The sequence below is a fragment of the Zootoca vivipara genome, chromosome 1 (assembly GCF_965207765.1).
Source record: "Zootoca vivipara chromosome 1, rZooViv2.hap1.1, whole genome shotgun sequence".
Taxonomy (NCBI): domain Eukaryota; kingdom Metazoa; phylum Chordata; class Lepidosauria; order Squamata; family Lacertidae; genus Zootoca; species Zootoca vivipara.
The window spans coordinates 104100683-104116163 of NC_142582.1; the positions used below are offsets into that span (position 1 = coordinate 104100683).

At 42.3% G+C, this 15481-nt stretch overlaps 1 protein-coding gene across 5 annotated transcripts; it reads left to right on the forward strand.

The window, feature by feature from the left end:
- Nucleotides 1-1049: 1049 nt before the first annotated feature.
- On the forward strand, nucleotides 1050-15357 carry ZNF410 (zinc finger protein 410). 5 transcript variants are annotated; one of them, XM_035108783.3, is made up of 12 exons: nucleotides 1050-1635; nucleotides 3488-3677; nucleotides 5059-5194; nucleotides 6434-6652; nucleotides 6958-7149; nucleotides 9123-9282; nucleotides 10013-10194; nucleotides 11694-11783; nucleotides 12221-12346; nucleotides 12832-12969; nucleotides 13310-13442; nucleotides 14681-15357. In XM_035108783.3, the coding sequence occupies exons 2-11, from the start codon at nucleotides 3645-3647 to the stop codon at nucleotides 13432-13434; spliced, it is 1401 nt and encodes a 466-aa protein (XP_034964674.1). In that variant the 5' UTR covers nucleotides 1050-1635; nucleotides 3488-3644; the 3' UTR covers nucleotides 13435-13442; nucleotides 14681-15357. The 5 variants fall into 5 exon arrangements, with proteins under 5 accessions (XP_034964674.1, XP_034964683.1, XP_060128724.1 ...); XM_035108792.3 differs by lacking the exon at nucleotides 1050-1635 and adding an exon at nucleotides 1665-3134; XM_060272741.2 differs by lacking the exon at nucleotides 1050-1635 and adding an exon at nucleotides 1665-2171.
- The last annotated feature ends 124 nt before the right edge of the window (nucleotides 15358-15481 follow it).

Genomic DNA, 15481 nt, shown 5'->3' on the forward strand with positions numbered 1-15481 from the left:
GAGACCAGGGCCCTGCGGGATTTGTCATCTTTCCACAGGGCCTGCAAGACAGAGCTGTTCCGCCTGGCCTTTGGGCTGGACTTAGTCTGACCCCTGTGTTTTCCTCCCTCATGGCTTGGATTTATGGACTACTTACAATCCGGCTGCATTTTAAACTTAAATTTTAAATTTTAATACTGTATTTTAATCTGTATTTCAATCAATTGCTTTTTATGTTTTATTGTAATTTTATTGGTGTGAGCCGCCCTGAGCCTGGTTTTGACTGGGGAGGGATTATTATTATTATTAGTAGTAGTAGTATTATTTTGCTGGCTACTGCCGTGTTCTAGAGAGGCAGCCTGCCATATTAGTTTTATGCAGCAAAAAACAACACACTTTAGCACAAACTTTTGTAGGCTAAGCCAGATGTATCATTAGATGCAAAAAAATGTATCTTCGGCTTGCAAATATATACATGGCATATACATGTGTAGTGGTGACAAAAGAAGGGTGGGTGAGGAATGCGAGGTCAGAAAGCCCATAAACAAACAGATGTGTGTCTTTCATTAGTAAGTGGAACAAAAATGCAAACAAGCAAAGGGTAAAAGATCAGACTCCCAACCGATAACAGATCTGCAAAGCAAGCTGAATACCACGCATAAGCACATACGGTGAAATTCTTTTCTGCTTTAAATAAATTCCCAATTTGCATTTAGCTCATGTCTTGTTAAGTGTGAAATTTGCATATGGATCCCAGCTTAACAACGTCCCTTTTTTGCTGAAATGTGGCAAAGTCGGATGTTCAATATCCAGAGAGACCGAAATACACCCCGACTCAACCCACAGATTCTAAGCATTACCATTTTTAATATTAGATTTGTGGCCATTAATTATCTGGATCAGTGACAGTCTGGTTTAGAGAGCGAGCAGGTGGTTTCAGGCTAGGCACCCAAAAATATCCGTCAAATATACTGGGACTAGATCAAACCGCTGCATAGTACATAGATTCCAGAGAACATCCGTAAGTACACGCAGCAAGCACCCCACGCTACTAGAACATGACGTCAGAAGAGAGGGCGTCGCTTGCTATGCAATCCGGAAGCTACCCGTGTTTCTGGCGTCCTGACCGGCGTCTTTCTTCGTGCAGCATAGAGTCACAGGCTCAGTGGGATTTTATACTTCCGGTTCTAAATCGAGCATGGGGGAGGGAATAACCAATGCAACAAAATTAAAGAGAGCACTGTACAACCCACTCTCCCATTTTGCACATTGGGGGCCGGGGAGCTGCGTTAGTCCGCTGCAACAAAAACAACAAAAACCCACACATGCCACAAACACACATACACAAAAAAACCGCCCTGCTTTTTAAGGTGCCATGGACGGACTCTAGTTCTCTATTCTGCACCAGCTCCGTGTATGGCGGTATTCCAACGGAAACCGGAAGTGGGTAACGCATTCAGAGGCGAATTCTCTACCTCTACGCAGTTGTGGGTTTTTTTGTTGTTAAGGACCGGCCGAGCAGCAAAGGTGCGACGCGCTCGTCTCTCTCACTCCCTCTCTCCCTCCCTCCCTCCCTCTCTCTATGGTCTGTTCTAGATGGGAGCGAGGCATTTTCGATGGCTGTGCGCGTCATATCCGGACGGTCCTGAGATGCCGGTAAGAAACGCTCGTCTCGGGGAAGGAGCGGGGGGGGGGAGGAGGGGGCGCGAGACTACGTCTTTTACGCGCCCTCCGCCCACGCGTTCCCTTCCCTCACTCCGAGTGGTCTCGCCGGGGTGTCGCCACCGCCGCCTCCCTGCTCCCGTTTCCCTCAGTTCTTGGGTCCAGCCCGGTCCGTGAGAAAAGCCCTTCCTTCTCCGCTCTTGGTGCCGTGGGAGCGGCCTGGGTCTTCCTCGGCCTTGTCGCCGATATGGGACGGGTCTTTGCTTCTTCCCCTCTCAGCGCCCGCCCGCGGGGGCTTATCCGGATCCAGGGGCTGGTGGGTGACTCCGGGTGACCCAGTCCAGAAGGTGGCCTGGTTGTTGCTTAGGCCCCGGAAAGTTTTCCGGTGTCTCACGAGGGGTCGTTTTGTTGGATGAACCACTTTAGCCCCGACTCTCCCGGGTCTTCACGAACCTCTGCCTCCTTGGGTGGTTGGAAGGCTCCGCTGTCCTCAATGTTCAAAGTAAGGAAAAGTTTAGGATTAAGCCTTGGTATGTATACCAATGGGTCCCACTCCCCCCCTTTTCATCAGCGCACGTGGGGTTTCATAGGGTTATGTCAACAAAAAAAGTCAGACTCCTGCCCTGAAGAGCTTTGCATGATAATAGCTGGGATATTTATTATTTTTGTTATTTGTCGAATTTATACCGCTCCATAAGCAGCCCTGGGCAGCAATCGAGGATAGGCAGTAGAGAAAGATGATGAGGGAGAGATGGAAGAAGCAGTGAAAACCGAGGACACGTGTGAGCAAATTGGTTTTAAGACAGACATACTGTAAAGACATATTGCTTGGGAATAAGGATTAAGAGGTCTTGAACACATCCAGCCCTGACATCAGCACCTGGCACACACAGGCGGCTGCCAGGACCCATGCAGTCAAGTGGGGCGGACTGGCGGCAACTCCTACTGTCTTTGAGTGTGTTTTCCCTCCCACACTGGACACTATTTAGTAGACCTTCTCAAGTAGTGTTAGCAGTAGTTGGATTCTCTAACCCCCCCCCCCCCCGTGTTGCTATTCAGCTTTTGACTTGTGACCTTAACCAGGTTGCGCTTCCCAATGGATGTAGTAGCTCCCATTTTTTTAAACATTCTACTGTATGTGCAAATGCTGTGCAGCGTATAATGTAGTGATAACCCCGCTGGGTGCTCTGTAGCATTAAGGTTTCTGGCCGCTCACTTCCTATAGGAATTGCACTTCCTCTGAGTAAGGTCATGGGGGGTTATAATCATTGTACAACCAGCTAAAATGGGAGGTATATGGTGGTTGTAACACCAGTGGCACCGTCATGAAGGCCAGGGGAGCCTTTTGGCTGCACTATGCTGCTGTGCTGAGGACTTGCTGAAGCTTGGAGCTGGCCTTGAAAGTATCTGGAATGAGTTTGAAGGAAGAGAGAAAGAAGTGAATTCTAGGCATATGTGAAAACAGGAGAGAATGGACAGCTGCTTAAGAACTGGTATTTATGTATTAAAATGTTTATTTTTGCACCCAGATTTTGGTCCTGATCTCCAAATAAGCTTGTTGCAGTTATGTAGGAGGGAATTAATGATATTCTGTAATGGTCAAAAGCTTTTCATTGTTATTGCTATATCCCTGTAATGAACCATAGCACTGTAAATGTTTCTTGAATTTGATCTCTGGCAAAGGAATTTAACAACTGCAGTTTAATAGGCATGGAGTGGCAGTAGAAAGCAAAGAGAATCCACACTATGTTACTGCTGTTTTGTGTGTGAGAAAGAATTGTTTTAATATATGGCAGCATGACTGGCAATATGTTGGTCATATATTTAATATTTGGTTCTTTTTCAGGTTAAACTGAATAGCTCTCTACTACGGCTTCTCCTAAGAAGATCCTCACAAAGCTGTGAGGCTGGAATATATTTATAAACACAGAACGTTGTTCACTTTGAACTCTTAAGCTTTGTGCCTTATCCAGATTGACTTTGGGAATCGGAAACTTGAATCAATGTTATCGGATGAGTTAGAGTCTAAACCAGAGGTCAGCAACCGCTAGATTTGTTTTGTGGCTCAATGGCTGTATTCTGGAATTATCATTATGGCAAATGATAATTTTCCTAGTAATTTGTGTAGTTGGCATATGGCTGTCATGCATAGAAGCAGTGCAATCTTTTTTGCTTCATTAATGGCTCCAAAATTGCTCATCTGATTTGCACACACAAGGTCTCACTTGAAAACCTATAATCACAAGTGACACTTAAGCAGGAATTCCGTGCAAACTTACATGGGAGTGAGCCTCACAATGTGACTTACTTCTGAGTAAGCCCATGTAGCATTGCAATGCACAGAGGTCACAATTTAAAAATGTTTAACAGTCTACATGGCTCTTAATGCAAAAACTCTGAGGTACCAATAGCACCCAATTGCTTGACATAAAGACTTCCAGCTTAGAGCAGTTATGCTTATGGCCTTCATGGTAAAAAGCTGCCAGGGGGGCTAGTCAAAATGAAAGGAAGGGGTGTACTAATCTTTTACTCCTTCTCCACTGTCCTGACCCCCCCTTCCCCAACTGCTATTTGGCATGGGAAAGAAGCTGCCATTGGTGTAATTTAGTATAGAGGAAAGCTGCCATTATCAGCTTTGGGGAGTTGTTTCCATTGGAACCAGATGTGCATAAGAAACACATGTAGTATATTTTGTGATTCTCCACAAAATATACTACATATAGTGTACTGTATAAAAAATACATGTGACAAAATATACCACATATAGTATATAAAAAATACATGTGACGTTAAGTTATATATTTAACAGCATGTGTAATATGGCCTGTACTCTGTGACTAGTGCAAAAGTGTTTTCGGGTGATTCATGTAGATTATGTTGCCTATTGCTTCTTTTCAGCTCAAAATCAAGCTGGGGAAGGACCATAGCTCAGTGGTAGATTTTCTGCTTTGCATGCAGAAAGTCCCAGGCTTGGCCCCAGCATGTCCAGGTAGGCCTGAGAGAGGCCCCAGTGAAAAACCCTGAAGAATTGTGCTGTCAATATTGTGGAAAATACAGACAAATGAACTGACTACTGTGCAAAGGCAACAGTAGTTGTGAATTTAGGCAAAGAACAGGGCTTGTAACATTTATGCTTGTTACCATAAGAATTAACATTTGCACAGGGAAATAAGAGTTCAGAGTCAGTGGTGAGTAATTATTTCACATTGGTGATTTCTTATTGTTTCTTGGTTGAGCTCAGAGTGACAGAATATTTACTTTTAGTATATTCGCTACAGTAGTTTGTGAACCATTTCTCTGTGTTACTGCCTTTTGCAGCTGAAGTTGTAGAATGGGAACTGGGGGGAATTGACAGAAAGCATTCAGCTTCAGATCTAAGCATTTGCTGCTGCTTTAATATCTTTGCTTTTCCCCCAGCTGCTGGTTCAATTTGTTCAGAACACATCTATTCCACTAGGACAGGAGCTTGTGGAATCAGAACCTAAAGATATAACCTGTTTGTCTCTCCTTCCTGTTACTGAACCCCAAGAATGCAACAGACTGATGTTGCCAGGTAAAACCTGAAGCCTGATTATGCTAAAAAATGCTGTTTGCATTTTTAAGATACAGTATTAACAACATAGTTCTATGCATGTCTACATGGAAGTCAGTCCCACTGAGTTCAGTTTGGCTTGCTTCCAGGTAAGTGTGCATAGGAGTGAATGCTGTGTTTAGATGTGGGATACTTCTGTAATGCACAGTTATTAAAGTTCAGTTCTTTTTCAAGGAATGGTGAGATAAAAATGTAATACAGTGGATTCTGGCAAAGCTGCTAGCAATGCTCTAATTAATAAACATTAAATAAGCCTGATGTTGGGAAAGATTGAGGGCACAAGGAGAAGGGGAAGACAGAGGACGAGATGGTTAGACAGTGTTCTCGAAGTTACCAACATGAGTCTGACCAAAATGTGGGAGGCAGTGGAAGACAGGAGTGCCTGGCATGCTCTGGCTCATGGGGTCACGAAGAGTCGGACACAACTAAACGACTAAACAACAACAACAAGTCGTTTAATGTTAATTAGAGCATTGCTAGCAGTTTTGCCAGAATCCACTCTCTTACTTATGGAATATGAAGAAATGGCAAAAATTACCAGAAGAATAAGAAATCAAGATTTCTTAATAACTTTTTATAAAAGAATGGAATATTCTTTTATATAGAAGGGACTTTATAAATATTCTATTGAATATTTACAGATAAATTGCAAACAGATAAAAACATTGATATCTGTATCTGAAGTGTATCTAAAAGTGTATCTGAAGAAGTGTGCATGCACATGAAAGCTCATACCAAAATAAAAAATTAGTTGGTCTTTAAGGTGCTACTGAAGGAATTTTTTAATTTTGTTTCGACTCAGACCAACACGGCTACCTACCTGTAACTAGAACATTGATAGGGTTATTGTAATAACCTGCAGTTTCATAAGAATATATATTTAAAGTAGAGAATTAAATGAGCAAATTAAATGGATTTGGATATGCAGAAGATATTAGAAAATAAATAATTTAAGGAATCGCAGAAAGAGGGGGAAGGAAGTCAAACTTTGAAATGCTAATTTGATTGTAAAACTAATGAAATGTATAAACTTGAAAAGTGTATAAATAAAACTTTTCTTAAAAAAAATAACATTAGATGTACTACTAAGGTTACTGGTTTTATAATGGTTTTCTGTCATGTTTGTGCTGAAAGTATGATTGTCTTGAATGAAATGCATAATCTCACAAATGCTTTCTAAAATTTCATTTTCTTCATTAGATGACTCTCCAGGTCATACTAGCTCCTCAAAGGATGTCTCCTCTTCTGCTGTTTTGCGAAGCCTCCAGGTGAACGTTGGCCCTGATGGTGAGGAGACAAGGGCACAAACAGTACAGAAACCACCTGAGCTTCTGCCAAGCCCTGATACTTCTAGCTTATTGCAAGACCTCCAACCCACTGATAGCACTTCTTTTATCCTTCTCAATTTAACACGAACAGGTAACTCCTGCAAGCACTTCAAAGCACACAGAGTGATTTGGGCACTGCTGCATTTAACAGGAGTCATCACCTTCCAGTAAAGTGGCTGGAGAGCAGGGAAGCTAACCTGTGGCATCTCCAGATGATGTTGAACTAAAACTCTCATCTGCCCAGGCCATTTGCCATGCTGGCTGGGGCAGAAGGGACTTGCTGTGCAATGACATATTGAGGGCTACAGATTAGCCACCCCTGCTGTTGTGATATTGTGGGAAGCAAGAGATTTTGCTCCCCTTCTTATCGTCTCATGAAAACTGCCTCCCTTCTAGGCCTAGGTTCTCCCTCAGAGCACTTGGTGTTTGTCCAAGATGAAGCAGAAGATTCTGGGAATGATTTCTTCTCGAATGATAGCACCGACAGCAGTACCCCATGGTTTTTGCGAGTGCAGGAACTGGCTCATGACAGTTTGATTGCTGCCACTCGAGCACAGCTCGCAAAGAATGCCAAAGCAAGCAATAATGGTAAGAAGGCTTTTATTTCTGTTGTTTTTTTTTCCATTTTCAAGGTATAATGTTACTTTCACCCATAAAATGAGTTTAGGAAATCTTGTAGAGCTCTTATATGTTGTTGAGGTCTTCAGTCATTTACTTCCTGCCTTTTAAGGTAAAAAACTTTCAATGTCCCTAATAGGGCTGGGCGATATCTGGTTTTCAATATCACAATATATCACCAGCTAAACATCGCAATATACCGCTATATCATTATATCTGAAATAAGACACATCTACGTAGAAGCGAACATGGTAATGTCCTGGCAACTGCTACTAAGTTATGGGTCTAAAACACCACACACTGATGAAATCATTACTTTCATCAGCAGTTTCATCAGCCGTTTCATCAGCCAAAATACATTCAAACAGGACTTTGGTTTGGGGCTTGGATACCAAGCGGTGGTATTCAAGTCCAGGAGAATCCAAAATACAGTGATGAGTCATAGTGAATAATGAATAATCTGGGAAAATATCGAACAACAACAAAAAATATAAATTTGATGAATATATTTGAATTAACTCTCATTCATCTCCCAGCATTTCCAGGGAGGGCTGGGAGAAAACCCCTCTGAAATTCTGGAGAGGAGCTGCTGCTCAGTGTAGACAGTAATGTTGTAGATTGATCAATGGTGTGGCATACTTCCTATGTTCCTATCATATAATTTCCTATTGTCTTTGGAGCAGGACCAGAGGCTGCTCTGATCTCCCACCAGCAGAGGTAATGGTTCCCATAAGTTATGCACTAGTTGATTAGGGTGCTGTTGCACAGTCACAATAGCACCTGGCCATGCCTGTGCAAGGCTGTGAGGGTAAACGGAGTTCTGGGTTTAGTAGCTCCTGGCTCTGAACTGTTTTCACCAGTTGTTGCTGCATGGCTGCTGGGCCATGCAATCTGCTGAAGGGCAGGTATACCTGGGAGTTGCTGATGCTTGACAAATTCAGCTCCATTGCTGAGGTAACCAGCCTGATGTTCCCTTCCTCAATCCAATTTTGTAATGTTGATTTCTTGCTGATGAGATTGGGACGCACATTCCATTGGAAGTAACACATTCAAATAGAAATTATTTGCATTCTGTTGCAACTTCATCTGTTTGTACGGCACTGTTTATAATGGGAAGCACATCTCCATGCCTGTTCTGTCCATTAGGCATGCCTAACTATGTGCAATGGGAGCTCAGTCAGGAGAAAAATATGCTGCATAATGATAGTAAGATAGTGAAACTGCCAGCATAACATGGTATGAGTCCTCTCAGTTGTCTCTCCCCCCCCCCCAATAAGTGTGAGAGCAATTGAAGGGCATTGTTTGCCCTTGCTGTTGTCACACAACTACAGCTGGCCACGTGGTGCCAGTTTTACTATGAGATCTGCAAGTTGGCTGGGATCACATAGTGAAGAAGCCCTTTTAAGTTTTGTGTTTTGTTTTTAAGAAGGTGACCAAGCAGCAACAGCAAGTCAGGGAAACAGTGAATGTGAACAGGTATGCAAAAATGTGGAAGGTAGTGCTTTATTATTTTAACATGCCTTCTCTACCCTCCCCCTACCTTTGGGAAAGGATTATAGCTCAGTTGGCAGAGCACTTGCTTTGGATGAAGAAGGCTCAATCTCTCTGGGTAGGACTTTGGAACGCTTCCGGTCTGAAACCCTAGGAAACTTACTAGTCAGAGTGGTCAGTGCTAAGCCAGATGGACCAGTGGTGACTGGTTATAAAGCAGCTTTCTGGGCTAGCGTTTCACTGCCCCCACTGCTCCTGCCCCTCAAGAAAATGGAACCTCCTGAAAATTTGGGAGAGAACAGATTTGAAGTATGAAGAAAAGCATTCCACTTCAGGGGGCTGACTAAACAAAATGAGCAGAAATGATTCTCTTTTTAAATGTATTTAAATGAGGTTTTTCTCCTTTGCATCACTGTTATCTTACCATTCTATTCTTTTTTTACCCCTTCCAGGTGAAAATGTTCATGTTTGCTCAGGAGACCCTCAACCGAAAGAATCCAGCCCTATCCCTCATTTGCCTCGGGTGGAGAAAAAGTTGAAATGTACAGTTGAGGGCTGTGACAGGACATTTGTGTGGCCGGCCCACTTCAAATACCACTTAAAGACTCACAGGTGCATAGAGCTGCTATAGCTATGACTTTACTGAGCACTGCAGACTGTATGGAGCTATATGAGTGGTCCTGCTATGGAACGATCAAATTCAGACAGTTAACCAAAGTACAGTCGTATCTCTACTTACGTATCACGGAATCATCGGTTTACGGCCATGGCAAACCCGGAAGTGTATACTTCCAGGTTTCGCTGTGCGTGCATGTGCAAAAACACTCAATCGTGCTGCACGCGTGCGCAGAAACGCGCCTCTATTTACGTAATTTTCAGGGTGTGAACGGACCCCTGGAACGAATTAAGTTCATATCTGGAGGGTCCACAGTACATAAATTTGAAACAGAAAAAGCCCATCTCTATTTTGCAAATACACCCATTGTGGTTTTGAAAACACTGTGTGTTTTAACTGCCTGGGAGTGGCTTGTGATTTGCAACTGGCCCCAAACAAAACTGCTTTGTTTTGTGTACGTTATATGTGACCTAAACTTTTAAATGAGAATATCTGGTTTATTAAAATTATTTATACAGTGTAAGGCAACCTCTTCATTTTACTTTAACTCTTACTTTAGGTGGGGCCAGTAACTGGCCATGCCACTTTTCAGCCCCTTCATTTTGAACTGAAATAAAAACAAAAATGTATACACCACCACATTAAGGAAATCCAGAACACCAGCAGAGGACTACTTGATTACAACAGCATGTATAATAGTACCATGAAAGTGATGTTGTTTTCCAGGAATGACCGTTCCTTCATTTGTCCAGCAAAAGATTGTGGGAAAAGCTTCTATGTCCTGCAGAGGCTGAAGGTGCACATGAGAACGCACAATGGTGAGAAACCATTCATCTGCACTGAGCTAGGTTGTGGGAAGCAGTTCACGACAGCTGGGAACCTGAAGAATCACCTGCGGATTCATACTGGTGTGTACAATTCCCCTTTTTTCGAATTCTTCTTTTATTCCAGTATTGAAGTGTTAAAAAAGTTTCTCTCCATTTCTATCAGTCAGATTATGAGCACGGCACTGACTGGGCAGCTGCTGCCTCTGCCTGTTATGAAGTATTTATTTAGGGTTGCCACAGTTGTTGAGCTTTGAGGTATTTTTAATGAAATTAGGCAAAATCTACACTTCCGACATGGGTTGCCATATGTCCGGATTTTCCCGGACACTTCAGCGATTTCCACCCGGACGCTGTTTATGAGGGCCAAGTGCCGGCTATGTTACAGCTAAGGGAGAAGATAGGGAGGAGAAAGCCGATTCAGATGACCCCCTAAGCCAAACCTGGCTTGGCACAGCAGCAAAGAGGACCAGGAGGGAGCAATGTGGATATGAGCTCCTCTGTGTACGGTCTCAATAAGTCAAGGTTTGGCTTAGCAGGTCATGTGAACAAGGCCAAAGGTAAACCACACCGCCTTTAGGTGATCAAAAGTACACAGAGGACTACCCAAACACAACACAACATAAAACAAAATAATAATAATAATCACGACATTCAAACGACACCCCCCCTCAAAAAACCCCCCACCACACACACAAAACACCCGCATTCCAACCAAAATCCACCACAATGGCTTATTCATTACATCCGCGTGTAATCCAATTTGGGATGATATAAAAAAACAAATACTTCCTCCCCAATCTACACTTGGGAGACATGACATTACAACGCATGTTTTCAGACAACCCCCCCCCCAAAACCACTAATGGGTATGGACCTTTTACAACCCCCTGCATTTGGGTAGGATGAATGTGTTGGGATGGGGTGGGGAGATTTAACAAATCCCGCGTGGGTAGGAGAGTCAGGGTTGGAACAGGTAATAATTTCACAGAATACTCGTATTGGGGGGAATGAGTGTGTACAAAATGAAGGGGGACTCTGAACCAGAGAGGACTCTCCACGGAGACTCTGAAGGTCCATTTAACAGAAAAGGGTCCACTTAACACAAAAACCCACAGCAACGAGTGGTCGGGCCAGCTAGTATGTGTGTATGTGTATATGTATATGTATACAGTGGTACCTCGACATCTGAACGACTCGACTTCCGAAGGTTTTGACTTCCGAAGTCGACAACCCCGGAAGTCTTTTTGCCGTGTGTGCGTTCTGCCCTGTGCAGAAGTGGTGTGCGCGGTCGATGCATGTGCATAAGCGCGAAATCGTGCTTCGCGCATGCGCAGAACGGGCGCTTCGGCAACCTAAGACTTAGACTTACGAAGACGGTCATGGAACAGATCGTCTTCGTAAGTTGAGGTACCACTGTATGTATATGTATAGAACTCATGTAAACAAGGAAAGGTGTGTGACTGAATTTGAGAAACTGCAACTTAATAGAAACTTAATAGAAAGAAGTGGATCCTTGCATTTGAGGGCATATGCAATTCAAGTGACTTTTTGAATTAACTGAAGCAAATGCTTCAATGCAGGGGAAAAGCCCTTCTTATGTGAGGCTCAGGGCTGTGGTCGCTCCTTTGCTGAATACTCCAGCCTTCGGAAACACCTAGTTGTCCATTCAGGTAAGGGGACTTCATTCCTTGAGATACCCATACAACAGACAGCATCTATCTTGAAGACAGCAGAACATTATTCCCTAGGTCTTGCTGAACAATTACTAATGTGCTTCCTCCTTTGCTTTTTATGCTGTCTTGCCCTTTTCTCCGCTTGAGCCTCATAATTTCCAAGGTGTAGGCTAAAAACTGCATCTGGCCTAGTGTATACAATTGTGGGTATGACAAAGTGAGATCTTACAGTCTCTAGGTCAAAGGCTTCTTGTACATACAGGCCTGAGACTCTAAAATGCTCAAATTTTCTGACAAAATTTGACTGTGAACTTGATAGCCCCTTTCTAAAGCTAAGCCTTTGGTGTCTGAATTCAAGAGAAATGAAAACTACTTAAGCATAGAAAATGGATATTTCATGCTATGCTCTAGTAATTATTGTATATTGTTTTCAGGAGTAAAGCCCCACCAGTGTCAAATCTGTGGGAAGACATTTTCTCAGAGTGGTAGTAGGAATGTACACATGAAGAAACATCATTCCAGAGTTGGAACAGATAGCAACAGACAACATGAACAAACAGGTAAGAATCAAGTAGAATGGGAATGTATGACTGGATCTTTCAAATAGTGATGAGAAGGGTCAAGTTGAGAAAGAGAAACCTGTTCTGCCATAGAAGTGTTAGCATGAGATGGTGATATAAATGTGGCTTTCTGAGGATGTGAAATATATCACATGAAGAGACTGCAGGAACAGAGAGGCTAAGAGTGTTTGACTACAAAGCATTAACTATTTCCCAGCTTTGAAAAACAGTTATAAAATTGATCTGTGTAAGTAAAGTTGTGCTTTTCAGATGTGTATGCCTATGCCCACATCTCAAAATATACCCTGTATATAAACTCTCCTCCTGCAAATACAGGTAATAAAGACGAAATCTTGGATAAGGATTAGTGAGAAAACAATTGTCCACATTCTTCAGATTTGTGAAGCAGAAATCCCTCTCTGTGTGATGGTGGACACTGATGCTGTTGCTCCTCAACTTGGTGTTTTGTTTTGTTTTTGCAACAGAGTCATTGATGGGCAGTAGTTTGTTGGAAGAATCTGAAGTGCACAGTAAGAATCTGGTGCCCATGAGCTCACCTCCCAGCCTTGGTGTAGAATCCTTGCACTTGCCAGACACGGAATCAATTATTGGTGTAAAGGAAGGTGGGAATTTTTTTTCCTATTAGCAATGAAATGTTTACAGAAGCTGAGTTGGAAGGGGATGTCTTTCTATCAGCATAGTCTTAAATGGGATAATTTATGGGAGTTCCAAGACATAGTTTCAGTAGGAAGGGTGGAATGCAATAATAATACGTTTATATTGGTTTCTAATACTGTATATGTTTTCCTGAGTGCTGATTTAGCCACTGTTTCTCATATTTGCTCTAGTCTAATACATCCACATTGCACACTTCATTTTTTGTCTGAAGATTGGGTTGCTTGAGAAAATAATCCCCAATGAACATTTTACAAAGCACAACTTAGTCTCCTGTTTGATTTGCAGAGGTTCTTGCTGAAGCAGCAACAAACTCTCTCCATGCTGCATCTGATGTGGTTTTGCCATCTCATCACCTGATGCCCATGTCAACATCAAGACACTCCTATGGGGTGTCATCTTTACTACAGTAAATCTACAGGTCAGCCTAAAAGACTTCTATTTCTTTTTGAACATCATAATTCTAGTCTCTTGAAAGTGCAGGAAAACTTTACCTTTTCTACTATTTGAGAATTTGATAGCTGTGAGGCTTTTGGTTATTATTTAGTCTTAAAAATATTTGTTTGAAATTTTTATGGAAGATTATAGTAATAATAATAATCCCCATTCAATCTTAAATTGAAGGCCACTAATAATAATTAGTGCCAACCTAGCAGTTCGAAAAGCAAGTCAAAGTGCAAGTAGATGAATAGGTACCGCTCCGGCGGGAAGGTAAACAGTGTTTCCGTGCACTGCTCTGGTTCACCAAAAGCGGCTTAGTCATGCTGCCAATAAAGCGAGATGAGTGCCACAACCCCAGAGTCGTCTGCGCTGGACCTAATGGTTGGTTTACCTTTACCATTATTATTATTATTATTATTATTATTATTATTATTATTATTATTATTATTATATTGATCTGGAAGCTATATAGCTATAGTGGTATACAGCTTGGTCTGACACAAACATCACAACCTCTGCTGGTGCCTGTTGGTTTCAGTTAAAGCTTATTACAGTCTATTAACTGTGATGACTAGGCAAGGCCTTTTGTTACCACCTTACTATATCCATTGCTTCACTGAACAATGATTGGGTGTGGTACCACAATGTCACACAATTCTTGCAAAATAACACTGCCCTCTGTCAGCCTGCTGTTCCCAGCCCACAGGGCCATCTTTCATAATATGACACAGGCAAAGTGTGTACTCCTGTGATGTTTTGCTGGCACAGAATCTTTAGTACGAGTTGAATCCTAAGATGCCTTCTGCTCCAGAAGGGGCTATTTTACACTTGTGTTAGAGAGAGAAAAGTGAAGCAATCTAAAGATGTTCTGCTCAACTTTTTGTGCGAGCATGGTCCTGCCCCTGCCCAACTTCTACCCTGACCAGAGTGAGCCAGCAGGGCTTAGGAAGTGGCAGTTCCTCCCACTGCCTTAGTACTGATCAGCCAGGCCCTTCATTTAAAACAAATACGTTAGAAGGTGTTACAAGTAAAAGTACTTCTCCCATACATCTGTGTTGGTAATTTGTCATATAGAGAGGGCTTGAAAGAAAGAAAGAAAAAAAGATGCTGTGAACTATAATAGAGCAGTGTGTTGCTTGAATTATTCTATTATTCGTTCATTTTTTATGAACAAGTCTGAACCTAGTATTGATAAAAATAAAATGTGTTGATTTGCAGTTACAAAAGGAAGAGCAAATGAATGAAGTATTCAACACAAGATATGAAGCTAAAGAAGAGGCTTGTGTGAAGATGGGCTCAAGAAACCATGTGGTACTTGAATCCCCAGAGCTTATGCTGTGCCTCTAGTGTACTTATTGTGACCTGTCAGACCAGAGGCCTGGAATATGGTTCGCTTCAATCACTGAAACCTCTGAAGAAGGGCTTCAGGAGCTTTTACTAATGTCTGAACAGGGTACTGTTCCTGTTGAACCTGGCACCCCAAAGGCGAGGAGGTAATGCTCTTGGAACTAGTTTCTAGCCACTTTTTTCTCTCCTGAAGCTGACCATAAGCTCAGCATTATATTGACTCGTTCTTCTTGGAGGAGTATCTTTAGATGGTAGTGAATTCTGCAACAAGGCACTGCAGTTCTGTTCTTGCTTCTGAATTATCAGGTGGTTTGTGGTTTCTCTTTGAGCTAGATCTTCCAGATCTCCTTGCTTGGTGCGGATACACTCTCTAATCTGGTTTCTGCTCCAAACTGAAGACGTGATGTTGTTCAGAGGATTGCCTCAGACACCCTTGCTTCTTGCTGTGATTTTAATTTCTAATTATTAGGGCTTAATTTAAAAAATCAGAGGTAGAATCTATTCAGTATTCTTCAGTTGTAAATAAACTATCTACTTCCAACTCCTGATATTTATGTATTTTGTGTTTTTCTTAATTCATAACTTTGCCTATTCAAAGATGCTCATGGGTAGTACCTTAAAGCCAAGTACCAAGCAGTTATATGTAATACAAAACCCTATTACTATATATGT